Below are 27,791 nucleotides of genomic sequence, written 5' to 3'. Positions count from 1 at the left end.
TGGTCCCTTCATAGCCGCTCACTCTCCTAGGCGAGCCCTGATCTGTTCTATGTCGCTAAAATTGTATCATTTCAAGAACTTCATGTAAATCCAATCAAACAAATGCACTCAGCATAATACTGCTCCTGAGGTCTAGAACCCAAGTTGCTGTACCTAACAGAAGTCTGTTCATCTTGGTGGCTGGGGGGCCTGGCTGCACCACGACTTGTGCATGCAGTTACCCCATGAAGGACATCTGGGTTGGTTTCGGCTCTGGTGGATTACAAATAAAGCAGCTGGCAACAACAGGGTGCGTGTTTTTGTGTGAACACAAGGTTGCATTTTTCTGTGATAAATACCCAGGACTGTGATTTTTTTTTTAACTTTTTATTTTATACTGGAGTATAGCTGATTAACAATGCTGTGATAGTTTCAGGTGCACAGCAAAGCACGACTGTGATTATTGAATCATATGTTAAGTATACCTTTAACTTCTCAAGAAACTGGCAAATTATTTGCAGGACCAGCTGTGCTGTTTTCCACCCCTCCACCGCCCCCCAACCCCACGCCCCTGCCCAGGGCAAGACAGACCCAGCACTCTGTTCCCATCAGCACTTGGGGGTGTCAGTGTTTTACTTCAGCCGTTTTTATAGACGGTGGTGACGTCTCCTTGCGACCGAATCTGCTTCCTCCTAACAGCGAACGGTGCTGAACACCCATCCAGGTGCGCATTTCCCACCTCTTCACCCTGTTTGGAGAAGTGTGTGCTCAGGTCTTTTGTCCATCTTCTAACTGGACTGTCTTGTTTTCTTTCCATGGAGGTTAAAGGGCTTGGCCTTTATGCTGTGGACACAGCCTTTTGCTGGATATGTGATTTACAACGATTGTCTCTGAGGCTGTGGTTTGTCTTTTCATATCTTAACAGGATCTTTCATGAAGCAAATGCTTCTAATTGTGAGGAAATACAAGTTCTCAATTTTATCTTCTATGACTTTTGTTTAAATTTTTTATGTTTTATGAGCGAGCCTTCTTTTCCTATATTTTCTCCTAAATAGGTTATAATTTTAGATTTTACATTTGGATATTTGATCCATTTTGAGTTAATTTTATGTAAGGTGTGAAGTTCAAGTCTAGGGGTTTTGTTTTGTTTTGCTTTGTTTTATGCATTAGCCAATTGTTTCAACACCACGTTTTGAAAAGACTGCCCTTTCTGTATTAAATTGCTTTATTACCTTTGTCAAAAATCAGTTGTCCATACGTGTGTGGGTGTATTCTTGACTCTATCCTGTTTGATTATGTAAGTGCCTATCCATCCGCCAATACCACAATGTCTGGATTACTGCAGCAGTATGGTGACATAAAATTACTCCAACTTCTATCTTTTAAAAAATTCTCTTGGTTTAACTAGTTCCTCTGTGTTTTCACATAGATTTAAAAATCATCTTGTTGGGCCTCCCTGGTGGCGCAGTGGTTGAGAGTCCGCCTGCCAATGCAGGGGATACGGGTTCGTGCCCCGGTCTGGGGGGATCCCATGTGCCGCGGAGCGGCTGGGCCCGTGAGCCATGGCCGCTGGGCCTGCGCGTCCGGAGCCTGTGCTCCGCAACGGGAGAGGCCACGACAGTGAGAGGCCCGCATACCGCAAAAAAAAAAAAAAAAAAAAAAAAAAAAAAAAAAATCATCTTGTTTGCATCTACAAACAGTCCTGCTGGGCCTCTGACAGGAGATGCATTAAACCTGCAGACCCACTTGGAAACACTGGCACCGTTACACTGAGTGTCCCGGCTGTGAACACGGAGGTCTCTTATTTAGATCTTTGATGTCTCTCATCAGTATTTTCTAGTTTTCAGCACACAAATGCTGTGCATATTTTGTTACACATATAGCAAGTATATAACTTTTTGGAGTTCCTGTAAATGGTGTGTTTTGAATTCTGGTTTCTGATTGTTCATTGATGGTATATAGAACAATATTGACTTTTGTATGTAGACCTTGTTTTCTTAACAACTTGCTAATTATTACTAGTTCCAGGAGTTTTTTTGGTAGCCTTAATGGGATTTTCGAGGTAGACAATTGTGTTTTTTACAAATAGAAACGGTTCATTTCTTCCTTTCCAATCTGTACGCCTTTTCTTTTATGTACTTGTCATACTGAACTAGCTAGAGCTGTGTCCTCTGTTCAGCAGGAGTGGTGAGGGCAGACACCCTTGTCTTGTTGATGATTTTAGGGGGAAGCAGTAGTTTTTCACCATCAACTCTGATGTGAGTTGGTAGGTGTCGCTTACGCCATTGCTCCAGAACCAAAACCTCATTTGATCTTTTATATTGATTCAATTGGAAAAATCTATTTATAACCAGTACTACTTAGTGAAATTCTGATAAAACAAATTTTCCAATCATTCTTTTTTAAAGGAATATTCAAATCGAAGGAATTCTAGTACAATAACTACTGTCCTAATAAGACGTGTAGCTATAACGTGCAGCCAACCGCACACGGTACACAGGCTTGCACTTATGCAAATGCACTCTGTCCTAACACAGGAGGGCCAGTCCCAGCCCTGTTTTACATATGAGTCCCACAAAACTGAGTGACCACAAGTTGGCTCCAGAGCTCATACGCCTGACCAGCAGACAGGTGAACTAGTCAAACATATACCACTGACAGCGTTTGTTTCAGATGTGAAGAAGGGAGACCCACCTTTGAAAGTGGCATGTGATGCCCGAGCCCTGAGGCGCTCTTCTCGGGGGAGGGCCAGTAGACTTGGACATTAAAGCAGAAGCCCTTTTACAGCAGTCACGCTGCCTACAGGTGCAGCATGCGTCAGCGCGAGATTTCTCGCCCAGAGACGGCAGCTGGAGGAATCTCGCCAGCCAAGTGCCATCTGAGGCCCGCACGGCTGCGGCGAGCGCACGGCAGCTCTGCTCCGTTAGCTGTGCTTTGTCCAGAGCTGCACCCAGGGCCTCAGCTGTGCCGGGGAGAGACCGTGGAGGGGCCCTGGCGGGGAGGGCCCACACACTTGATTTATCCTGTTTAACAGCCCACTGCCCCATCAGGCTGCAGGAGGCCAGGACTGCACAGACCCACAGAGCTTCTTGGCTGCTTTTGGCTCCTGGAGGACTCACAGTGTGGAGCGTGTCCTTGAGGCCGGGGAGGAGGGCAGATTTCTGCAGGAAAATGCTCCTGCCGGTCTCAGGTAACGTTAGAAGACATTCGGGCCGACACAACCTGACTCCAGTGAGCGCTGCACACAGCCTGCCAGCTCCTCACTCAGGTGTCTGGACAGACAAACGTGCCAGGCTGGGAGGCTGGCTGCCTGCTCACCTCCCTCCCTGCTCCAGAGGCCATGGAGCGCGGGTCTTTCCTCTTGCTGGGAAGGTGTGGGCTTCACCCAGGGATACTCCTGTCCTACATCTGGGGAAGTGCCCAGGGTCTAGGGTGTCACCTACATGAGAGCGTATGGCTTGCAAACATTCCAATTATTTCAAACACGCCATTTCAAGATTAATAACACCTCTGTTGCAGAGATGGCGGGACTCCCTTGGACCCGACTCTGGTCCTGTGGTGAGGCCTGGGTGTGGACTTGACCCTCCTGAGGCCGTGGCTCCCGGAGCCCGACTTCTCTGTGCGCCAGCCACTGCACACAGCAGGTGCTCAGCCTGTCTGCGCACCGTTTGCCTTCCCTGGACCCTCTGGCCACAGTGGGAGGCTGACCACGGCAGGGACCGTCCATCTAACGCTCGGTTCCTAGCAGGGGCCTGTGCTGGGGATGCAGGACCAAGCAAGGAGCAGCCCTCACCCTCCAGGGGCTCAGTTTGGTGGACAAGCTGCAGGTGGGTCCGCTGGCCGTCCAGAAGGCTGAGTCCACGTTCGGTCCCTCCCCCGCCCATCGGCTGTGTGCTCCAAGTGGGTCAGAGAGCTGAAAACGCCTCTTCGGGAGGAGAGGACGGCTGCTCACAGCCTCCAGGCCAAGGGGATGTGAAGGTCCAGAGGCTGGGGAACGGTCCCCATGGGGAGCGTGGGCGGCATCCCTCCTGCCCACCCCCCGGACGGGGGATGGGACATCTGGACGGGGCACCAAGTGCAGACGAGCCGCGCGTCAGGAGACGTCGGAGACGAGGGCGGGAGCGCGTGGAGCCCAGCCCTTGGGTCTGCAGACTTGGTGCTCCGCAGGCGTCGGTCCAAACACAGCTTGAGGTTCCTGATGTCAGTGCAGCGGACTGGAGGCCGGCGGGAGGGAAACGGCGGGACGGAGCCGTGCTTATCCACCCCACCGTCCGGCGACGTGTCCCTGCACGTGTGTGTGGTGGGCGGCCGCCCAGGACATCAGGATGAGCTGGGTGCGCAGCACAGCACAGAGGGTAGAGGCGGGTGCAGCCCAGGCAGAGCCCCCGGGAGCCTCCAAGGCGGAGGCACAGCCGCGGTCACGCGGGCAGCAGGCCCCTCACTGGGGAACCAGTCCTGCCGCGGGCCAGCAGTTCCAGCCTCTGGTCAGCTAGGAGCTCTGAGTCAGATATTAACAAACAGAATCGGCAATATTGGAGGACTACTAGTCACAATACCTCAGTGAGGTTTACACCTGGAATACACAGGTAATTTAATACTGGGAATTCTGTCAACATGATTAATAAATTAAAAGATTAATAAATTAAATAGTCATACAAACAATAACAATACCTAAAGCTGATAAAACGTTTACCGTGTGCCAGGCCTAGTCCTCCCTGTAGCCCCGCCAGGAAGTGCCCCTCCATTTCACAGACCGGATGCGGGGCAGGGGGCTGGGGCAGGCAGGGGGCTGGGGGCAGGAGGCCAGAACGAGCCGAGGCCTCAAGCTGGGAAGCGCAGAACTGGGCTGCAGCCCCGAGGCAGGTGCTGGGAGGCACTGCACGTACTGCACGGCCGCCCTGGCGACACAGGACAGGAGAAGCGCCTTGAGTACGGTCAAGACCATCTGCCCCAAAAAAGCAAAGCACTGGTTTCAAGCCTGTGCCCCGGGCACCATTTTTCACTGGGGAAAAGGGGGACACAGAGCTCTTATTTCCAGCTTCTATTACAACAAAGGGACATAGATGGTAATTTATACCAAGAAAAATGGGGGAATCAGGGAATAATTTCAGATAAACATAACAAAAGAAAGGGTGTTGCCCTGTTAGCGTGAAAAGCAAAAGAGGCCAAGATTAGTTGAGCTCATGAGATTTTTAAGGAGAAATAAAACCCAACCAGTTATGAGGAAAAAGGCTGGCTGGGGGCACTCTGGTCGGGGTTCCCTCCCGGAGCTCATCTCGGATTTGAGGTGGCGTCCGTCACAAGGCAAGAACAGAGTGGGGCCCCGCTGCCCGACAGGAACAGACTCCTTCACTTAGTAACCAGGGGCCCAAAGAGTGCCCTCGACCCCTCCCAGGGCCGCTCCCTGGGCGGCAGGCAGGCTGGCCAGTCCAGGACTTGCCTGAAAAATGTCCTCAGAGAAACGCACCCAGAGCCATCCCTCCTCTCCAGGCTCCAAGGAGGGGGGCCTGTCCTGGGAAACCCACCTCCTACCAGTTCACACCAGGAGGTCGGCCTCCCCGCCACACAGGGTCCCTCAGGGCAGCACCACCCCCATCCTCAGGACCCCGTCAGGACCCCGGAGCGCAGGCGGGGAAGGATGCTGAGGGCAGGAGGCCTGAGGCCAGAGTGGGGGTGGGGTGGGGGGAACCAGAAATGTGCGGACTCAGCCCTCCCAGGAGCTGGGCCCTGTTCTGGGCGCTGTCTCCCCAGGGCTGCCCGGGTATCACCTCGGCCTCCAGATGAGAGCAGCACTGGGGCAGAACCGCCAGTGGGAGGCCCCCCCGGCCCCAGCCCTGCAGCTGATGCTCCCGATGTATTTAATTCCCTGGACTTCAACCCTCTGATGGCCCGTTAATCCCGCAAGCCCTGCACGGTTCACTCCCTGCAAGGCCTGGCGTGTTCTCTGAGCTGTGCTGGGGGAGCACAGGCAGGCGCGTGCACGGGAGGGGGCTCCCCATTCCCACCTCTCAAACACAAAGGCAGATGTGTAAAGCCAAGTACAGACACGGCGCAGGTAACCCGTACAGCACCCAAGCGGGGTCTAGTTCCCGACCTTGGCCGGGAAGAAGTGGGTCACATGAGCTTCGCAAGACAAGGACTGGGGGCAGCAGGACCTGAGCTGAACAGGACAGAGGACTGGACCGAGCTGCCGGAGCCGACCGCCACCCTACCCCGAGGGTCCCGACAGGGCGCGGCCTGCGAAGCCTGCGGGCACTGCCTCCGCGTCCCGGCACCCCGCGCCCATTTCCTCAGCACCAGCGCCGGGTCCTTGCTGACTGGGGGCTGAGCTTGGGGGACAGGGACAGTGGTGATGCTCTGAGCGGTCAGCTCGCCGTGCTTCTGGAGGTCAGGCCAGGTGGCTCTCCTGGAGGCAGGCTGCGGACCCAGCCGGGGGACAGGACCCTGCCTCTTCCCTGCCTGCCCAGCCCAATCTGAGGCAGAGAGCTCTGGAGCCGAGGGTGCCACCAGCTGACACCAGCTGTCCGGCTACCCACGGGCCCCCAGATGCCACTCAGGAGGCTCTGTGGCAATTTAAACCTCAGAAAGTCAGAAAAACAAGTTTCTCAGTCACCCAGACGAGCTGCTTTAAAAAGCTGCTTTATAATAACAGTGGGATCCTTTTTAAAATGAGCAAAAAGAACAGAATAAAAAGGCAAAACAAAGGGCAGCAGAACTGTCCCTGCTGAGGTGTGAGTGTGACAGAGTGGGCCGTGGGTGTGGGTGGACCCCTCTCAACTGGGACACGGGATCCCGGGGGCTGGGAAACAACTGCCTCAGAGCAGACTGAAGCCCACTCCTGGGGGGGGGTCGCTGTTGTTGGGCCCTGTTCTGAGCATTTCCTAGGGACACACGTGACCTTTTGCATAAATATCACAGCACGTGTGCGTCTCAGCTTGACTTTAAAAGCAGTATGATTTAGAGGCTGTAAAACGCACAAAGCTTAAATCACAGCTGGATTTCACACCCACACTTACCGGGAGGTGTGACCACCAACTCACGACAAGGAACAACTCTGCATCACGGCTCAGCCCCAGCTGGAGAGCTTGCTTTGCGCCCAGGGCGCACTTTGGGGGCAGCCCCCCTCCCACCAAGGTCCCTGGGGTTGTCTGAGCTCCGAGCAAGGCAGGTCGGTGCTCTGTCGTTCCTCCCCTCCCGAGTGGGACTTCAGGGTGCAAACATGGTCACGCGAGACTGAGCCTTCTGTCACCGGGCATCAGCCTCCCGTTTGGGGCAAAGCCCTCGGTGCCTCCTGGGCCGAGTGCCTGCGGGGTGCCCGTCCCCGGAAAAGGCCGTTTCCAAGTTGCCACACGTCCTGAGTCCTTCAGATCATCATCTAGGTGCAGAGGCATCTGTGTTTGATGTGAGGTCAACGTCTGACTTGGTGTTCAGCTTCTTTTAATAGATAGCTGATGGACCCAACACCATTTACTGAATAGGCTTTCTGTTCTACCACTTTTATTAAAGCAAACAAAACAGACCCACCTCCCTCCAGACCAGTCTCCTCCACCGACATCCATCACTGGCTTCCTTACTCCTGCCCGGCGGTGTGTTTTTATACAGGTTTCTTTCCTTCTCCTTTCTTGCCTTTTTCTGGATTGTTCTTAACGATACCCCCCCCACCCCCGGCGCGGAGGCTGCCCGCTTGGGGAGTGAGCCCAGCCTCGGCCCTGCCCCCGCCGGTCCCCGAGTCCCTGGAGTCGCGACCGCCTAGGAGCAGGCCCAGCACCGTCCCTCCCGTCCCCCGCTGCCGGCTGCCGCCTGGGGCTCGGCCTGGGCAGCAGGGGTGGCCGTGTCTCCTCTGGTTTCCGTGCTGTAGGCAAGACTGTTAGCAGTGGGGTCTCCGTGTGGGAAGGGCACACAGGGAACAGACCCCGTGTCACCTCAGGACAAGAGACTCCGCTGCCAGGTCACACGCGGGGAACAGGACACACACGGCTCGGCTGTGACCTTCCCCGTGCCCACCCAGCCGCGGGCACCAATACCACCGACCGCCGTCTGCCTGTTGGCTCCTGCATGGCGCCGCCTGCGACTCTCACACTCACGGGCACCAGCGTCCCCAGGAAGGTTCTGTGGATCACAGAACCAGGCTCAGCCCAGAGCTCCTGACTCAGGCGGTCGGGTGGGGGTAGACAAGACTGCCTCTCCAGAAGGTTCTCACGTGGTGGCGGGGGTTAGGACCCTCTTGGAGAAGCACTGACGGGCACCATCCTCTAGAGCGGCATATGGGCATGCCCCGGAGAAGGAGCCGGGCCCCTCCCGGGGGACCGCCTGGAGCACTGGCTCCACCCCGACGGGCTGCCCGTCCTCAGACCCCAACCTCTGAAGCACCCCCTCGGCCAGAGCCAAGACGGCTCTTCAAAGGCTCCAGCCCCGGGGGCGCGCGGGACCCCAAACCTTCCTGAGGCTGCTGGGCCCGGCGACGTGCCTTTCACAGGGGTGGCTTTCCGCGCCTCCTTCCGCAGAGCGGGGGCCTCGCAGAGACAGTGCGGCACTGGCGGGGTGGCCCAGGGGGCGCGTGCAGAAGGCGGCCCAGCTCCTCCCCCAGTCCTTTTGGTCCCCAGACGAGGCCAGACAGAAAGCCAAGAATGTCCGTCAGAGACCGGCCCAGGCCAACGTGAAGCACAAGGACAAGCTGCTGGCCGTCAGGAGCCTGCGAGGGGTGCCGGGGACAGAGACTGGCCCTCTGCTTAGGGCACCTTCCTCTGAGATTGTGTTGTTTCTGGAAAAACAATCTTCTATTCCGCTGGTAAAAAAGGGCAAGTCAGTGCTCCTAACACTGGCCGGGCTGCAGGTTTACTTCCAGGTCTTATTCCCCGCCAGAGCCAATTATGGGGTATAATTTACATGGACGCACATGAACCTGCTACCCACACAATGACCGAGCTCCATCCTGCCAGCCGTGAGGACGTACCTCAGGTGGAACAGGAAAAGGAGACAATGTGAAAACTGCATTGAAATACTGGGCACTTTTCCAGGCACAAAGGAAGGGTTTAGAATCACAAATACAAGAAAGATTGAAAATTCCTGCTCTATCTTAAGGAAATAGTAGAAAAATTTCCCTTTCTTCAAGATTGCAAAATGGATAAAGAGCCCTCTAGATATAGTTCACGAGACTCTTTCAAAGGCTGCAGTTGGAAGGAACTGGGTATCACCCTAAATGCCTAATATTTCTACAAGAGAAAATCTTATTTTGTTACCAAGGGTGCAACTGTTATTTTTACATCTCAAATGTGGGGGAATTAATCATCTACAGTGTCCACATTCACTTCTATGGACTTGGCTATAGACCTATGTTTCCTAGAAAGCCAGTTAAGATACACATTTTAAATATTTTATTTCTGAGAAGCAAAACCCTTTTCTCCAGTAGAACACACTCAAATCAAATACCATACAACTTTGGTTTCTGGCAAACCACTCTGGAAATATTTTTTTCCCGGGAAATCCTAACAAGAGCATACAGTTTGTCTAAATATGGCACCTCCGGCCAGCCCACTACACAGATATTGCAAACATTTTATATTCTACTCATTACCTGCAAAATATCTTCATCAGACACCCTGAACTAATGGAATACTCTGATTCATTTATAGGACAGGTAAAAAAAATTTTTTTGTTATTTATAAGCTACAAAACTCACGTTAGTTTTACAAACACTTTTAAAGTACTGTACCTTTCCCTGCTTCCTCACAGAGGAATCATGCTCACTGGCCCCCCAGGGACAACAGAAGGGTGTTATTTCTCATCTAGCATCAAGCTCCAAAAGTGTGTGTGCTCCACAAGCTGCAACACACACGCATCGACCTTACTCTAACATGTGCATTTCATGCCAGTGGATGCCAACGGCTCACCTGGTCACCGCAGGGGTGGACATTCCCCAACAAAGGTGCTGGTCCCAAGGAGGGAACAGAGCCCTGGGCCCCGGGGATGACCGGCCTCTCCGAGGGGAGGATCAGATTCCCACACCTGCCCCAGGAGCACAAACAGCTAAAAAATGACCTGTTTGTTTTCTACGTAATAGCTCACTAACACTGGAGTGCCGATAGTGACCCTGACCCTGAAAGAGGAGCCCTGTTGTCTGATGGACCCAACAGGGGAACGTCTGGAACTCTCGGGGAGGACCCCATGCTCCCGCTCCGTCAGCACCGGGCACAGCCCAGCTGGATGGCCCTGGACACCCGCTGTCCAGGCTCCGCATGGCCTCGGCCGGGCCCGGCGTGGCCTCGGCCGGGCCCGCAGCCCCTTACCTCAGAACAAAGCCACTCTGCGCGGTCGGGCAGGGCCGGATGGATGTGGCTATCAGACAGATGGTCACTCTCCCCGTTTAGAGAAGATAAAAATGCTAAAGGAGAAAAATTAGAGTGCGGTTTTGTTCTAAACCAGAGGAGGCTACAGATCCCATTGGCCTCAGGTTGGAGACCTCGTGACATGGGACCAGGCACATGTGACCTACTTTTCGCCCGGCTCCCCTCGTTCCGTTGGAGGGGTGCGCCTGGCGGATGCGCTGTCATTTTAATGACGCCTTCCCCCAACAGGGGCCACCGCACAGACCGCCGTGCCTGCAGGGACATCGGCCACGACAGCTCAGGCCTGGAAAAGGAGGGGGGCAGAGACCTCGGGCCCACGTCAATCGAAACACAGCTCTGCAGAGCTGAGCCACTGCCGCCCCTGTCAGCTGTCTGCGCGCTCGGGGGCTGGGTCCTCACCAGGACGAGGCGTCTGAAAGGGCACCACCCGCAAACCCTCTCCTTCCCCCAGTTTTCTCTTCCTTGTGATTTAGGAATTCTAGGTGCTGCCTTGGAAGCCAGCTGTGCACAGGAGCTTAGACAGCACTGAGCGCTGGGCGTCCTGAGAGGAGTGAGCCCGACGGTGGGGCTCTGGTCTGGGCAGCGAGATGGAAGGACCGACCCAGACCCATGAGAGGACGTGGAGGACGCAGCTGGTCCCCCGGTCAGAGCAGCGGGCACTGCCACCAAGCAGAAGGAGGTCGCCCTGTGACTGTGCCATCACCTCCACCTCTCGCCGTCTCACACGAAATCAGATGCAGATCAATGGAAAAAGCCAAACACCTACCAGGTAGCGGGGAAACTCTGGCACAGAGAGGACTCGCTGTCCGGGAGGACGAGCCTGGCTTTGCTGGGGGTGGTGCCGAGCTCCCACTGGGAGAGCCCGCAGAGCGCGGGGCACCTTGTGACGCCAACTGGGGTGGCACCTGCCAAATCAGCCTGACTGTTCGTTATGGGAAAAACCGGAAAATGCATACAATGCAAAAGCCCTGTGACTTCATCCCCGAGAAAGACCACCAGTGAGAGTGCGGTGTTTTGAGGTCGACCTCGTCAGACTTTTTTCCAGTAGGTGTGTGTCATTATACTTTTTAACAAAAATAGGCCCAAACCACCCAAGTTTGTCTTGTTTTTCTCACTTAATGTTATATACAAAATATTTTTGTATGTCACTATATTTAAATCTACACAGTAGTGATCAAATTCCCCATGGTATCCCATTTTATGCATAAGATTTTATGCATTTAATTTTACGCATTTTCATGCATAAGGATATAGTCAACTGTAAGGACTGTATATTCTGGGGTTTTTTTGTTTTGTTTTGTTTTGTTTTGTTTTGTTTTGCGGTAAGCGAGCCTCTCAGTTGTGGCCTCTCCCATTGCGGAGCACAGGCTCCGGACGCGCAGGCTCAGCGGCCATGGCTCACGGGCCCAGCCATTCCACGGCATGTGGGATCTTCCCGGACCGGGGCACGAACCCATGTCCCCTGCATCGGCAGACGGACTCTCAACCACTGCACCACCAGGGAAGCCCTATTCTGGGTTTTGAATTGTTATATTAAACAGTGTTTTAACAATACTCTTCGGGTGGACCTCTGTCTGTCCGTCTTTTATTGCCTCAGAATATTTCTTTACAGAAGGTCAAAGGACACACGTGCTTGAGGCTCTGGATAGGGTGACAAACCGACCCAGCCAGCAGCACCCTCTTGAGGAGGGGCCCTTCCCTGCACTCCCGCCCACACTGGGCAGCCTGTCATCGGTGCCCACTGGGCCCGGCGTCCTGGGGATGCCAGCGTCAGTGGCTGGGCAGGGGAGGAGGATGCCAGGAGCCCTGCCATATGTCCTGCGCCGTCAGCTCATCCAGTCCCCGCAACAGCTCTGTTAGGGACAGAAAAGGCAGCCCTGTCACTCGGGCTCACTCACGGTCACTCCCTGTCGGCCACTGGGAGGGTGCTGGGAGGACTGGGCACTGGCTTTTGGGTCTGGTGGGGGCAGGAGTGGTACAAGGAGAGCGAGCGGCCCCGCGAGGCCGCCAGGGTGGGGGTGGTCACGGTAGGTGGATGAGCCGCCAAGGCTCCCCGCCTGATTCTGTGCGGGGGCAGCTGGCTGGGGGAGGAGGAGCTGAGTCCCTGAAGAAGTGACAAGGGAAGGGACAGCGAGCAGAGGGTCACGAAGGGCCAGAGTCATGGGCCGAAGAGAAGGAGCTGAGGGCACGGGGACCACACAGGAGGCCAGAAGGTGCAGCCTGGACGTCGGGGTAACCGAGGATGGTGGCCTCCAGGGTGTCGGGCTGACAAGCCCACAGCCGGCTGAACGCGGCTGAGGGGCAGGGACAAGGCCAGGGCAGGACAGGCGAGCCTTGCCAGCTGTGCCTGCTAGCTGCTTCAGCGTGGGTGTCGGGAAGGGGGGACCCACACCGCTGAGCACTATGCCTCCTGCTTTGGGGGGTCGTGTTCATCGTGCTAAGCGGCCGCTCACTCGCTTGCCCACGGCTGGGGCTTCTCTGTCTCACTGGACTCCACCCATCACCCCTGCAGCCTGCCCTGTGCCCGACACGAGGTCAGGCGCTCAGGCCTTGGAGCACAGGGGCACCTGGCAAACGTGGCCGGGCAGAGGGCAGGCCCACAGGCAGGGCAGGGGCCCCCGGTGTGGGGCTGGGCAGCGGGGGGGGAAGGCAGAGAGCCTGGTGGGGTCCCTCAGCCCCCGCCTTTGCTGAGCTGCAGCCTGGCCTGGGGGTGGTCTGGGCCTGTCCTACACCTCCACGTGGTTCCGAAGAAGCCCAGTCAGACGGCTCTGGTTTACATAACCAGCCACGCTCTTGACAACAGCCCGGGACGTGCCAGTCGTGTGGAAGGAGCCATTCCTTCCAGCTCCTGTCCAAAACCAGAGCCGCCTCCAAGTGACCTGTCACTGACATTCACGCAAATAGACACCTGGAGGTTGAAATGATTTTAACCTTCCTCCATACAAAGCAAAGATCAAAACAACACAGTGTGCAGGCTTATGGAATTGGGTCAAACACCACAGGATTAAAAATGCTGAGCTGCAATTAAAAAAGCAAAACAAAGCCAGACAGACAACATTTGGATAGGGCAGAAGAGAAGCTGCCGTGGAAAAGAATGAAGACAAATTTCATAAAGTCGGTGAGGGGGCCCTGTACCCCTTATTTAGTTTGGTGACTTTTTAAAGATGCACGTGTTTCTTTGACAACCACCTGGGATCCAGGTTGACTCAGAACCTGTACAATGTGTATGTCGTGAACCCGGATTGGTAACTCCCACAGCTGAAAACAGTTTCTCAGTGGCCACCTCTGCGGCCCCGCGTGAATAAGGCACCCTAGAATGCACTCTTCGGCCTTTGGCAATGCCCTTGTAACCTGAAATGCACGGGTGAATAAACTAGAACTGGCCTGGAGAGGACCAGGCATGAGAGCTGAGCAAGGAACCTTGGAGGCCTCCATTTACAGTGAGACACCGAGGCCAGGGCAAGTCAGTACTGCAGGCTCAGGACCCCTGAAGCCCCGGGCAGAACTCGGACCTCAGGGTGCTGGGTGGAGTGCACAGCAGCACACAGGACACACAGGCTCCGGCACCCACACCCACACGGCAGGACGGTCAGCAGGGCCAGGCCACCTGCAGCGCTGGCACAGGGCGCTGCACGTGGCTCGTGTCCCTCACAGACCCAATAAGCAAGCAGACCACAGACCCAGCTCTTCAGATTCCCCACCTAGTGGAATGAGGTCATGGAGGCCTGAAAACAGGGAACACACAGGGGAACACAGTTCAAGGGCATCCCACGTTCCTCAAAAATTCAAGGGAAGAAGCCAGGGAGAAACATTTCTGCCTCAGCTTAAACCTGCTTCTTCAAATTCTAGATGTGCCTTTTCAAGAGCCGATCAGGAATGATGCTCCTGCCTGATCACATTATTGCATCGATTTCCTTTCTTAAAGTTTCCTTTTTCATGGCTCGTCTTCGCTCCCTGGCACTACTCCCAGCTGACACCGTATCACGGGCTAAAGAGGGTAAAATACAGCCTGGTGCCACTTCAGACACATTCTAATGTTCCGTGGTGAGTCTGACTTTGCTACACATTCTTGGTAAACAGACAAGCAGACAAGGGCCGTTTCACAGCCACTCACCTTCCCCCATAAGCAGGCTGGACGAGTCAGAGCAGGCCCATAGATAGCGTGTGTTCACACTCGTTGTGACCTAGAGCATCACAACCAGAACTGGCAATTCACGGGAGGACCAACTTCGGTCGTGGAGCCCACCGACCTGAAACACAAAACACAGGGGCAAATGAGCTTACGAATTAGGACCTTGTCCAGCGGGACTGAGCTTCAACAGAACCTCTTTCTTGTGTTCAGCAGAGCAGCGAGCATTTCTTAAGATTCAGGCGTGAGACGGATGGGATGTGATGAAATGCCAGTGAGAGCCCATCCTGGGACCCGCCCCATGCGCACCAGAGGGGCCTCCACTGCACAGATGAGCAGTGCAGAAGAAGTGCTTGGTAAAACTGTATACACTTTTGAGAATAGAAGTGAAACAGTCAACTTTCTACTTGTAATATTTAGTATATTTATATGTATATATACTGATTTTAAAAGTTATGAAACTATATATTAACTTAAACACACGGCTGGTTTTTTACTTTACAACTGGTATAATCATTTCACTTGAACCCTTCCATTTCAGCATGCAATCTGTCCACCTAGTCTTTTCCAGAGTGCATCATTTTCTCCTTGGTCTAAGTTTCTTGACTCTTCACTCTTTGAATTCACATTGTTGCACAAACAGGAAACTTCACCCCCAGGCACAAGAACTCATGGTCATAACATATCCTCTTCGCTGCTTTTCAAGTCCAGGCGTAACGACCCCTGCACGTTATTGCCAGGGATGCCTTAAAAGGCTCTTCACAACAGCATCCAACATCTGGAATTGTGAGGGCACAGCACCAAACATAATGAGAAGCCCACGTTAAATCTCTCTGTCTTTCTCCATGTCAATCAGGTAACCATTTCAGGCAATAAACAACATCACTGAGTCTGTTTCAAGCTAAAATATCTCACCCGTATAATACCTTGAGGTTCAAAATGAAATAAATGAGAAAATACGAAATGTAAGGAAATGCCATGAAGGTGACATTGAGTAAAAGCCTTCCTCGTTCACAGGGGCAGACGGTGTCTCCACTGGTGCAGGAAAAGGGTCAGCGTGTTACCGACTGGAGGATCAGAGAGGCCTGAAGGTCACGAGTGGGAACTCATCAGAAAGCAATGGAAGAACAGGGGATTGTCTTGGCTCCCTTGCCCATTAGAAAAGAACAGTCTTACAGATGTAGAGAACAAACGCATGGACACCAAGGGGGGAAAGTGGGGAGTGGTGGTGGTGGTGGGATGAATTGGGAGATTGGGATTGACGTGTATACACTAATAAGAATAAAATAGATGACTAATGAGAACCTGCTGCATAAAAAAATAGATAAATAAAGTTAAAAAAAAAAGAAGTCTTGTACTTACAGTGCCAGGAAAGCTGACAGCACACACCAAAGAGTGCACTCGCATTGTGCCTTACACCACATGCAAGAATAACTTCAAATAAATCAAAGACCTAGACTTAAGAGCTAAAGCTATAAACACCTTGAAGAAAACACTGGAAAAAATTTTTTCATGGCACTGGATTTGGCAATGATTTCATGGATATGACACCAAAAAGCACAGGCAGCAACAAAAAGTAGATGAATTGGACTTCATCAAAATTAAGAACTTTTGTGCATCAAAGAGCACTAATAAGAAGGTGAAAATACAACCTACCTAATAGAATATATCGGCAAATCAGATACCTAAGAAGGGATTAATATTCAGACTATATATAAAACTTCTACAACTCAACAATAAAAAACAATTAAGAAATATACAAAGGATTTGACATATGTTTCTCTAAGGAAGATATGGAAATGGCCAATAAGCACAGGAAAAGTAACTCAACATCTTTCAGCATTAGAAACATGCAAGTCAAAACCACAATGAGCCACTTAGGATGGCAATAATAGTAATAATCATGAAAACGATAAGAAGAAGAAGAAGAAACAGAAAATTACAAATGTCAGCAAGGATATGGAAAAACTGGAATCTGCATACATTGCTGGTGGAAATATAGAATGATATAACCCCTTTGGAAAACCGGCCGGCAGTTCCTCCACAAGTTAAACCCAGAGTTCCTATATGACCCAGCAACCCCACTCCTAGGCCTATACCCAAGACAATGAAAATATACGTCCACAGAAAAACCTGTACATGGATGTTCACAGCAGTGTTGCTCATAACTGTCAAAAACTGGAAACAATCCAACGTCCATCGACTGATGAAGGTGGATAAACAAAGTGTGGCGCATCCTTATAACGGGATGTTATTCAGTCACAAAGAAGGGGATGAAGTGCTGACCCGCGCGGCAACGTGGATGGACCTTGAAGACATTACGAGAAGGGAAAGAAGCCAGACGCCGAAAGCCCCATGTTGCGTGCTCCCATTTACAGCACACGTCCAGAACAGGCCAACCCATGGGGACAGAAAGTAGACCCATGGCTCCTAGGGCTGAGGAGAGAGGGTAATGGGATGGGTGTGGGGTTTCTTTTGGGGTGACGAGAACATTGTGTAATTAGATAGTGGTGATGGTTGCACACCTTTGTGAATATGCTAAAAACTACTAAAATGGGCAATTTTAAAATATGAATCGTATGGTATGTGAATTATACTCAATTAAAAAGAACAAAGGTAATAAATACTCAAAAGCTTTTTTTTAAAAAAGGCAGTGGAAGAGACCTCGTATTAAACATCACAGAGTTAACATGTGTTTACTCCACCCTTACAGAAACTGCACTGAAGTGATGCTCACAAAATAAAACAGCACAAACCCACAAACACTAAGAAGTCAGGAGGAACGAGAAGAACCAACAACAGCTTTCAGCACAGCCCTAGGGTCTGGGAGGTGGTGAAAATGTGGTAAATAAGGAGCGAAGCAGAGACAGTGACACCGCAGCCTCTAAGGGGAGAAGCCACCCGGAAGCCGGCCGTTCGCCCCCTATTCTAGGAAGAGCGGGGCCTGCAGGCATCAAGTGGTTCCACAGGTCAGAGGGGCAGGGAAGTGGGTGGAAACAGCAGTAACGATTAGAATTGTCTGTGAGGAAGCATTAGGGCCTCAAGTGCCATGGCACCGTTGTCACCAATCAAGCACTCCTGTTCCCAGGGACACCGAGAGGTTTCCTCTTGGGAAAGGGTGACTCTTCAGGACAGAAATGCTGACATCAACTCAGGAGTGTTACGGGGACGAGAACTGAGAGAACAATGAGCCCTCCTGCTCCTCCCTGAGACTCTCGGCGTCCCAGCAGACAGGGCTACCCTCACAGCAAGTCTCATAAAGTAGAAAGAGCACGACAGCAGTTTCTGAGGACAGCGCAAGAAAGCCAGAAGTTAATGAACTAAAAGACATTCGATTTGAAATTTATATCACCCTAGAAACCTCTGAAGGGAACTTGTTTACTAAACACATAGCTTGACCTGGCACTAGGTTTCATAAGAAGCACCACGAGACCGCAACATGGAGAGCGATGTGACAGACTCGCCTGCGCCATGACCCACTTCTCCCAACATCAGCCACAGCTTCAGGGAGCGGGACACTGAGCTCCCTGCGGAGCGAGAGGTGGTGAGTGACGGGGACAGTCTCGGAGGGAAGGCTCTGCCGTTCCCTTTTCAAAACTCAACTGGTGCTGGAAAGGGGGGTGACAGAGGAGATAAAGTAGGGCTCACGACTCCCCTCTTCACCTCTGCGGCCGCCCCTCGCTGTGCGACCCACTTAGTGACAACAGGAGCAGTGGTTTTCAGCGGCTCGCTGAACAGCCGCCACAACGAATCAGTTTCAAAGGACCAGAGCCCGAGGACGGCGCATCCCCTCCCAGGCACAGTCCAGACGAAAGCAGCCCATCGAGCCGCAAACGACACACATGCGCACACAGGCAGACACACGCATGTGCACGCGGGCGTGAGCGGCTCCCACTGCCGTCCGCACCCTCACGTGGGGCCTGGCTCCACCGGAAGGTCTGAGACATCGGACGACCGGGAGCAGGGCTGCCCTGCTCTCTACTGGGCATCCTCTGTGAGCCCTCCCGCTGGGAAGCTGGGTGGCAGGAGAGGGTGGGGGCAGGCGGGCAGGGTGCTTTAGGCCATTTGAAGAGGGGGCAGGTGGAACCTGCGGGAAACAGGGATGTGAGAGGATTTTGATAAATCACGATATTTTAACACCAGCAATCGGGCTGCTGGTGTGGAAACCAGGCTGAAGGTGAAAAGCGGCAGGAGAGGAAGCCGGGAGAGAACTCAGGAGATCACCCGCTAATCCAGCCAAGAGATGATGATGAGGAAGTGCCTCGATGCCCCAGAGCCCGCGAGGGGTTAATCTGAGGAGCGACCCCAGGGCCAAACCAACAAACCGCCCATCTGGCGGGGACGCCATGGCACCCCCGTCACAGTTCACACAAGGACAGTGAACACGGAGCGAGTTGTGGGATATCATGTGTGTGTGTAAAGCTGCACCTGACATTTAGAGGTTGTACATTCTCCTAAAACTCTCTGAGAATAAAACCAAAATTGACAATGTTCTAACTCATAATGCAAGTTTCAACCAATTTTGAAGACATGGAATCAACAGACCATGCCTTCCACCCGGTGGGCGATTAAATTAGAAATCAGTAGCAAAAAGATAACTCTATAACTCTCCTGGACATAACACTTTTTATTTTATTTTTATTTATTTATTTATTTATTTATTTTTTGTGGTACGCGGGCCTCTCACTGTTGTGGACTCTCCCGCTGCGGAGCACAGGCTCTGGACATGCAGGCTCAGTGGCCATGGCCCACGGGCCCAGCCGCTCCGCGGCATGTGGGATCCTCCCGGACCGGGGCACGAACCCGTGTCCCCTGCATCGGCAGGCAGACTCTCAACCACTGCGCCACCAGGGAAGCCCGGACATAACACTTTTTAAATGATTCTAAATAAGAAGTGGATAGGAATGACATAATGAAATTAGAAAATCATGAGACCTCAATAATAATAAAAGTGCTGCATGACAAAATTTGTAGCATTCAGCTACAACAGAACTTACAGGAAAACTTACAGCTTTTAAAAGCCTATACTAGGAATAAAGTCAGAAAACTAGTGAATAGAAAATCCAATTTTAGAAGTTAGAAAAATAACAGAAAGTATCCACAGAAAATAGAAAGAAGGTAATTATAATAAAGAATAGATCAGAAGTTACAAAAAAAGAACCAATTGTGAAAATGAACAAATATAAAATTTGGTTCTTCAAAAAAGGCCCCAAAATATACAACCCTCTGATGACGCTGATCAAGAAAATTAATCCAGAAGGCACAGATGACTGGAGTAATTAAAAGGAACACCAGGACTCCTGGTTCTGGACAAAATGAAGCAGATGCATTTTCCCCTACATTCCTGCTGAGCGCAACTAAAAACCCTGTGTTAAACATGAAACAAGCCTAAGAAAAATGGGAAAGGTGGAGAGAAGGTGCCTGGATGGGTCCTGAGGTGTGAAGCCTGACACAACAGTGAGTTCACCTTTGTGTTTTGTTTTGATTCCCTCCTGTTTATTCTAGGCTCATCACTGGAAAAACCTGTGACCGAAAAATGCCAAAGAACACTGGAAAAAAGTCTCAAGAAAAGCCAACCCCCGCCCCCCTGGAGAACACTGCCTTCCAGGCGAAGCTGACAGGGGACGCGTGCACACACACACGTGCCCACATCAGAGGGGCTCCCGCCCCTCAGGAACGAGGAGCTCCTCCCTCTGCTCAAGGTATCGGGGAGGCCAAGGGGTGCCTGGGCCTCCACCCCAGCCCACTGTGAACAAGGTTCCCCCACCTATGTCAGTAGAGGCCTGCTAAGACAGGAGACTTTTATAAGATCCAGAATGTCATAACATTGCAACCAAAATTTCCAGGATACAAACAAAAATCGCTTGCCATACCAAAAATGAGACTAGGAGAATCTCAACATGAAAGAGGAAAGAAAATCAATAAATGCCAACACTGAGATGACAGAAATATTAGAATTCTCTGACAAGGATTTTAAAGCTGCCATCACAAAAATGCTGCAGTGAGCATGTATGAACATGCTTAAAGCAAATCTCTAAAAACCTCAGCAAAGAAATGGGAGAACTGAACAGCCAGCAAATTACCGAAATCCAATCAAAATGAAAGAGACAACCTCAATAGGCCTATAGCCATTAAAGACATGAAAACCTGTAATAAAAACTCCAGAAAAAAGAAATCTCCAGGCCCAGATGGTTTCACTGGAGGGTTTTACCAAACATTTAAAAGAAAATGAACATAAGCCTTAGACACTCATAGAAAATAGAATACTTCCCAACTCATTTTGTGAGGCTACTGCTACCCTGATACCAAAACTGGGATAAAACAGTACAGAAAAAAGAAAAAAAAAAAAAAAAAAAACCAGTCTTGCTCATGAACATCCACACAAATAGACTAAATATATTTTTTAAATTAGCAAATGAGAGACTTCCCTGGTGGCGCAGTGGTTAAGAATCTGCCTGCCAATGCAGGGGACACAGGTTCGAGCTCTTGTCTGGGGGGATCCCACATGCCGCGGAGCAACTAAGCCCATGCGCCACAACTACTGAGCCTGCGCTCTAGAGCCCATGAGCCACAACTACTGAAGCCCGCACGCCTAGAGCCCATGCTCGCAACAAGAGAAGCCACCGCAATGAGAAGCCCGCGCACCATAACGAAGAGTAGCTCCCGCTCGCCGCAATTAGAGAAAGCCTGCGCTCAGCCACAAAGACCCAACGAAGCCATAAATAAATAAATCTTTTAAAAAATTAGCAAATGAATCCAGCAATGTGTAAAAGAGTTACGTACCATGGCCAAGTAGGATTTATCCAGATATGCAAGGCTGGCTCCATGTTAAAAAAAAAATCAATCAGTATAATCTACTGTATCAACAAGCGAAAACATAAAAGCCATATGACTATATAAACTGATGCATTAAAACACATTTGACAAAATTCAACACCTAATTCATGATAAAAAAAATACCAGCAAGTTAAGAATAGAGGGAAATTATGTCAACTTGATAAATAGCATCTATAAGAAACCTACAGCTATCATCATACATATGGTGATAGAATGAATGCTGCCCACTAAGATTGGGAACAAGCACGGCTGTCCACTTTCACCACTGTTATCCAACATGTTACTGGGAGTTGCAGCCACTGCAACAGGCAAGAAAAAAATCAGAGGCATTTAGGCTGGAAAAGAAGAAGTAAAGCTATCATCTCTATTTGCAGATGATACGATTTTCTGCCTAGAAAATCTTGAGGAATCTATAAACAAAGCAAAACTCCTAGAAATAATAAGTGAGTTCAGAATGGTGCGGAATATGAGTCATACAGGAAAAGCAACTGAATTTCTGTATACTAATGGTGAACATATATCAACCAAAATTTAAAACAACGATTTAAAATCACTCAGAAATACAATGAAACACTTAGGTACACACTTAATGAAACTTATGCAGGCCCTGTCTGCTGAAAAATGCAAAATGCTAATGAAATAAATCAAAGAAACATAAATAAGTGGAGAGACAACGCTATGTCCACGGATTGGAAGACTCGACGTAGTAAAGACATCAGCTCTCTCCAAAGCAGTCTGCGGGCTCAACGCAGTTCCTGCAAAAGTCCCAGCAAGGTTTTGTAGACACAGACAAGCTTATTCTAAAATTTATATGGGAAGAGAAGAAGAAAGCCGGAAAAATCGCTCGATTTGATGATAAGGCTTACTTTGTAGCTACGGTATTCAAGAGAGTGTGGTGTTGGCATCGGGGGGTACACACATCAGAGGACGAGAAGAGAGAACCCAGGAGCAGACCCAGCACAGAGGCCTGGCTCCTCTCCGACAGCACGCAAAGGCATCCCACTGAGAAAGGTGGTCTCCCAACAAAAGGTGCTGGGACAGGGGACCCTAGCCCTAAGCCTCACACCTCACACAAATACTAACAGACACAAAGGTAAAGCAAGAAGCTACAAAACTTTTAGGAAAAAAACAGGAGAAGAATCTTCAGGACCTAGGGGCTAGGCAAAGAGTTCTTAGACTTGACACAGACAGCATGAACCACGAAAGGAAAAACTGATAAACGGGACTTAATCAAAATTACCCACTTTTGCTATGCCAAAGACCCTGTTAAGAGAATGAAGAGCCCAGCCGACGCCCCCCACACCCGGGGCGCCCTTCGCCCACATCCCCATGTCACAAACTCGGCCACCACTCCCGGCCTCCAGAGCCCACTCCCCTGGCCCCAGCAGCCTTGCAGCCCTCACCCAGCAACTGGCTTCCAGAAGGCGCTTCTCTCCACTTGTGCACCCCTCGTTGCAGGCCTGGGGTAGAGGCACAACGCAGACTTTGGACGAGTGAGAATATAAAGAGATGAGGAACCTGGTGCACAGCAGGCCCCCCTGAGAGCGGGGGAGGCCAGCACGGTGCCTCGGGCAGCACACGGGTCAGAGCCTCTCACCAAGGCCCAGCCCCATATGCCCGGGACCCCCGGAGCGCCCTGACTCGCCACTCCCTCGGGGGTGGCGCAGAACGTGGGAGGGGCGAGGCCGTGTCTCCCGACACCTGGAGGGGAACCAGAGTCCACAGGGGACTAAAGAGGGGCACCAGGCGGCCCGCAGACCAGCCGCGCTCACCCGGCGTGGGGACGAAGCCCGGCCGACGCCCGCACCCTGCAGGGTTGGCAGCAAACTCACACAGGTGGCCCTCCAGCCGAGGCCCGAGAGTGGCCGCCCGGAGGAGGCGGGCAGGCCCCAAATCAACAGTCCAGGGGCAGGAAAGAGGGAGGAGCAGGGCTTCTCTCCGGGCTCATGGCTCTGGCCCTCAGGTCAGAGGGTCTGCCGTGCCCTCGGGGACAAACTCGGCGTCGCCCTGGGGCAGAGGTGCTCCCAGTCCCACCGGGCACGCTTGGCCCAGTACTTGCTCTGCCAGGCAGATGTGAGCAGGGTGACACGTGCCACTCCTCTGCACTGGTGACAAGCATCCTGAAGATGCCAGAGTGACTTCAGCTGACGCGTGGCCTGTGCAGGCCACAGAGACTTGGGACTCATGGTGACTGCAGTGCAGCTGGGCCACGCTGGCCATTACAGAACCTGCTGGTGGGGCCGGGCGGGGCCGCAGGGCGGTGCACCAGGCAGAGGCTGCAGAGGCCGCGGTGGTACCGAGCACAGGCGCCGCCTGCACGGAGGAAGCAGACCATTTCCCCAAAGAGATTACAGCTTCAGGCAAGAGCCCGAGGGAGGAGCACTTAGGAGCACATCTTTATTCCGACACTGAGCTCAGGAAGGTCCGCGGAGAAGAATCCGGGGAGAGTGGGGAGTGGGCTGGGGCCGGGGGTGCAGCTGTTCTGCCCTCAGAGCGACCCTCAAGCTTCCCGTCTCTAAACCTCTTTCCTCCCTTATATCACTGGGGACACCACGGTGCTTTTTTCCTTCTGGGGGGTGTGTATCACCATTCACCTTACTAGACGTTGAAACTGAGCAACCTTAAATATTTTATCTATTAATTCATTTAAAAACAACGATAAGAAACCTGACACAGGTTAACAAAAGTAAATCTTCATGAATAACTAAATTTTCCCAAACAAAAAAATTAGTGTGAAGCGTGGCCTTGTTTCCTATTTTTGTAAGTCTCTTTAGGGTCTGGCTTCGTAGAAGAAGCCGGATCCTCATATCTGCTCCCGTGTTTACTCTGTTGTGATCGCTGGTTTTGGCTGAAGTCCGTGCAGACAACGGGCCACAGGGAGGCGGGCGGCTGGGAAAGGGCTGCTCAGATGCCTGGGAACACAGTCTGCGTCATCACCACGCCTAAACTCAGCGACGGTAACTTCTTAAAGCTTAGCTGCAAACTGCAATCTAAAACCACATGAAAAACCACAAGGAACTTTCTGGACACTGTCACACTGTAAAAGCCTTGGTCTGCCCTAAACTTTGATTGTCTTTTACCCAAGCATGATTGGTCATATGGAAACTGGTTCACTGAGTCATGCAGGTCTTCTAAATGTGGACAGACTTTATCACTCAATACCAAAAACAATCACACTTGTTAATATCACCGCTAAGCACCGCAGAAAAGTCTGCAGGTCTGAGGGAGCAGTGGACAGTGGCAGATAAAAAGTTTGGACAATTCTAGCTTTGCTGAGCCCTCAAAGGTCATAGTTGGCAGCAAAACCCTCGGATGTAACCCCAATCATTTCCGAGAAAGTGCCTGTCCAATACCCAAGTCCCGACACCTGTCCACCAGGCGTCCCCCCAAGTGGCCGTGCTTCCTGCACGGCATGGTGCCCAGGCGGGGCAAGGACGGCGCCCGAGGCTTGGGATCTCTCGGATACAAGGAGTAAGCGCACTGCCCCGAGAGGACGTGGTCGGGTGAGTCTGGCTGAGAACGCAGGGGCCCCTAGCAGAGCCTCCGGGGGCTCAGGCCCCAGCAGTGGCACCGCCCCAGCTCAAGCGGCGCTCAGTGAGAGGGGAAAGGCGCAACCAGCACTATGGAAATAGTCATTTTTGACCCTGCAGGTCCCTTGCAAGGGTCTCAGGGACCCCTAGGGCTCCACGGGTCATGCTCTGAGGACCACAGCAGCAGAGGGTAAGACTGAGAATGTCTTTGGGTGACAAACACTTGTTAAAATTCAACTTAACGACAAGAATCTGATTAAGCAGGCGGCCAGCACACCCTCAGTCGGCTTGGGAGGCGGGCGGCAGGCCTGAGGTCAGGTGCCGCAGGGCCGGTCCCTCCTGCGGTCTCTCTCCTTGGCGTGCAGACAGCGTCTTCCCCCTGGGTCCTCCCGTGGCCTTGCCTCTTGGGGGCTCACTCCTGGTGGCCCCTCCTCTCCTTATCAGGACACAGCCCTATCGGTTACGGCCCCACACTTATGAGCTCACTGAACCTCCTTAAAGTCCCCGCGTCCAAATGCAGTCATGGTGGGGGATAGGGATTCAACCTATGAATTTTGGGGGGACACAACCCAGTCCACAGCCTCCTCCATCCAAACTGCTGAGTGACATTTCCAGCTGGGAAGGGGGGAGGCCTGAGGCTGGAGCCCCCTACGGACGGCTGCAGCCTTCTAGACCCCAGGCTGCAGCAGGTCCGACTGGAGAGAGGGGTGCTCAGGAGGAACCAGGGGTGCAGCTGCCAGCACTCCACCAAGTGAAGTTCTGCGGGCACTGTCTTGGCCAAGGGGCCACGGGAGGGGCAGGCACAGGCCAGGACACCCACCCAGCCCAGGAGCGCAGGGACCTCTGAACAGGTTCTGCACACTACAGAAAGCCAGCCCAGACAACCGTCTGGTTTCGTAAAGCAAGTCCTACCGGCGCACGGCCGTGCCCACGAGTGTGCGTACCGTCTGGGGCTGCTTTCTCGCTGCGATGGAGGAACTGAGCGATGGACACAGACCTCGCGGAGCCCACAGTGCCCAGGTATTTACCGTCTGGTCTGATACAGAAATCCAGACCCCGCTCTAGAGGACAGAGGTGTGGGGAGGCGCAGAGAGAACGTGGGCCGGCGGGCCGGGAGGGACCCCAGGGCCGGACCTGGGGCATGGCGAGGAGGTCGCCCCTTGGGCTCTCCCATCTGTTGGATGCAGGGCGCCGGGTGCCTCCTGCTTCTGCTCCATTGAAAGGGACCTGTCCGAGTCGCTGCAAGCTGCACCCACCCATGGATGTTGGGGCAGGTGGACAGTCAGCAGCCCCTCTGTCCTTAGGTGTCCAGAGGAAGAGGGGGCAGATCGGAGCTGACCAAGAAACGGGCATGAGAGCCTGGCCACGCCTGTGCCTGCGTTGGTGGAGGGTGGGCTCCGGCCGTCTCTCCTGGGCAGGGGACAGGAGGGGAGCAGACGTTTGTGTTATTTATTCCCCTGGACACTCCCCGCCTGTCCCCAGGAGGACTAGCCTCGCCCAGCGCTGAGGTCAGGCCTGGCCACCTAGTACTCCTCTGGGAAGAAGCTGCACGGCCAGAGCAGAGTTCTCCGCGTTCTCTCCTCCCCCTGCCATCATTCCGGGAACGTTCCAGAGAGAATCTGCGCCATTAGCCTGGGAAGGGGGTGAAGTCAACACAGAAAGAGCCACCGCCGACCCAAGAGAATGAAAAGTAAACTGTGTATTTATACGATTTGAGGATCATTTGTTTCTGCAGCTCAACCCGGGCCCTAAGCGGCCCCCACCGGGGTAGGGAAAGTGCACCTGCTCCGCCTCCCCAGGAGCAGAGGTCTGCTGACAGGCTTTGTGTCCCTGCGGCCGGCCTGTGCTCCTCGTCACGTGATGAAAGCTGCTCTCGTGGCCGTCCACACTGCTGTGTGAACCTGTCCCTGTGCGTGTATCTCTCAATAGCCAAGTTCACCCACTCAGGTTTATGGCTACGACCGACGCTCCCTGGACTTGTCTCATCCTCGCTGTTTTTTCTTTTCCTACCTTCAGTTACACATTTTCTGTTAAAAGGTCCTGCGCTGTTTTCTTGAGGCACCCGACACACACACACAGGGTCACCTGTGTTCCTGCAGAAGTGACGGACGGAGCAGAAAAGAAGGTGGATGGGAGATGACGAAGCAGGAAACCAGCCTGGGGGCCGGACCCTGGATTCTTCACAGGAACTGTCCTTGCTGCGGATGCCCCCTCAGGGATCTCCCCTCCCGCCACGTACCGCGAAGACAAAGCAGCACAGAGGGCGACAGCTCTCCGTTGTGGAGGCAGAGTTTCCCGCACGACCCCAGGCCCACCCGGCACGCGCTGCTGGGAATCAGCAAACCTGATTTGAAAAATCTCATTACAGGGCGTGTGGCCGTGACGTCAGGGTGACCCTCCGCTTCCATGATCGAGTTTAAGAACTGGATGTGCCTCTGAAAGCTGTTCTTTCTGATATGATTTGGCTTAGTGCCCTATGGTCCTCCTGGAGGATGGGAAGATTGTACAAGAATAAGGGAACAAGAGATTCAAAAAATTCAGCAAGACTCTGAATGTTTCAAGCTCCCTGATGCTCTGTAGACCAATCTGCAGTTCAGTGCAGTGATCCTTGGAACTGTCTAAAATATTCTAGAGAAATAATGAGGGGGATGGCCTGCAGGAAGGTGGGATGAGGAGCTTGGTGAATGCTGTCCCCCCAAAGCAATCACAAAACTAGACAAAACCATCCAAAAATAACCATTAGGACGCTGCAAATCAGCCGAAGGCACATGACAAATCGAGAGGCGTTCACACACGGAAACCCGCTGAGCCTCGGGTGGATGGCGCCGGCCGCTGCCGGGCACGGTGAGGGCGAGCCATGGCAACGTGGGTGCAGCCTGAGAAACAAGAACGAGCTCCGGGGCAGGAGCCCAGGCCGGGGAGCAGACGGGCACACAGCATTCCAGGCTGCAGAAGACTCACAAGTGTGCA

The 27,791-nt window shown here is 52.6% G+C and overlaps 1 protein-coding gene across 10 annotated transcripts in view; it reads right to left on the bottom strand.

Annotated features, from left to right (window-relative positions):
* Nucleotides 1-27,791, bottom strand: part of PCBP3 (poly(rC) binding protein 3) — a 211,532-nt gene that overhangs the window by 40,500 nt on the left and 143,241 nt on the right. For all 10 annotated transcript variants that reach the window (XM_082625633.1, XM_082625640.1, XM_082625639.1 and 7 more), the window contains one exon: nt 14,440-14,575. In XM_082625633.1, coding sequence (XP_082481759.1) covers nt 14,440-14,449 — 10 coding nt within the window. In that variant the 5' untranslated portion in view covers nt 14,450-14,575. The remainder of the gene's footprint in view (nt 1-14,439; nt 14,576-27,791) is intronic.

This window comes from Mesoplodon mirus (assembly GCF_964341445.2).
Source record: "Mesoplodon mirus genome assembly, chromosome: 6".
NCBI classification, from domain to species: Eukaryota; Metazoa; Chordata; class Mammalia; order Artiodactyla; family Ziphiidae; genus Mesoplodon; species Mesoplodon mirus.
The sequence above is the reverse complement of the archived record's forward strand: the minus strand, read 5'-3'. Positions and strand labels throughout refer to the sequence as shown.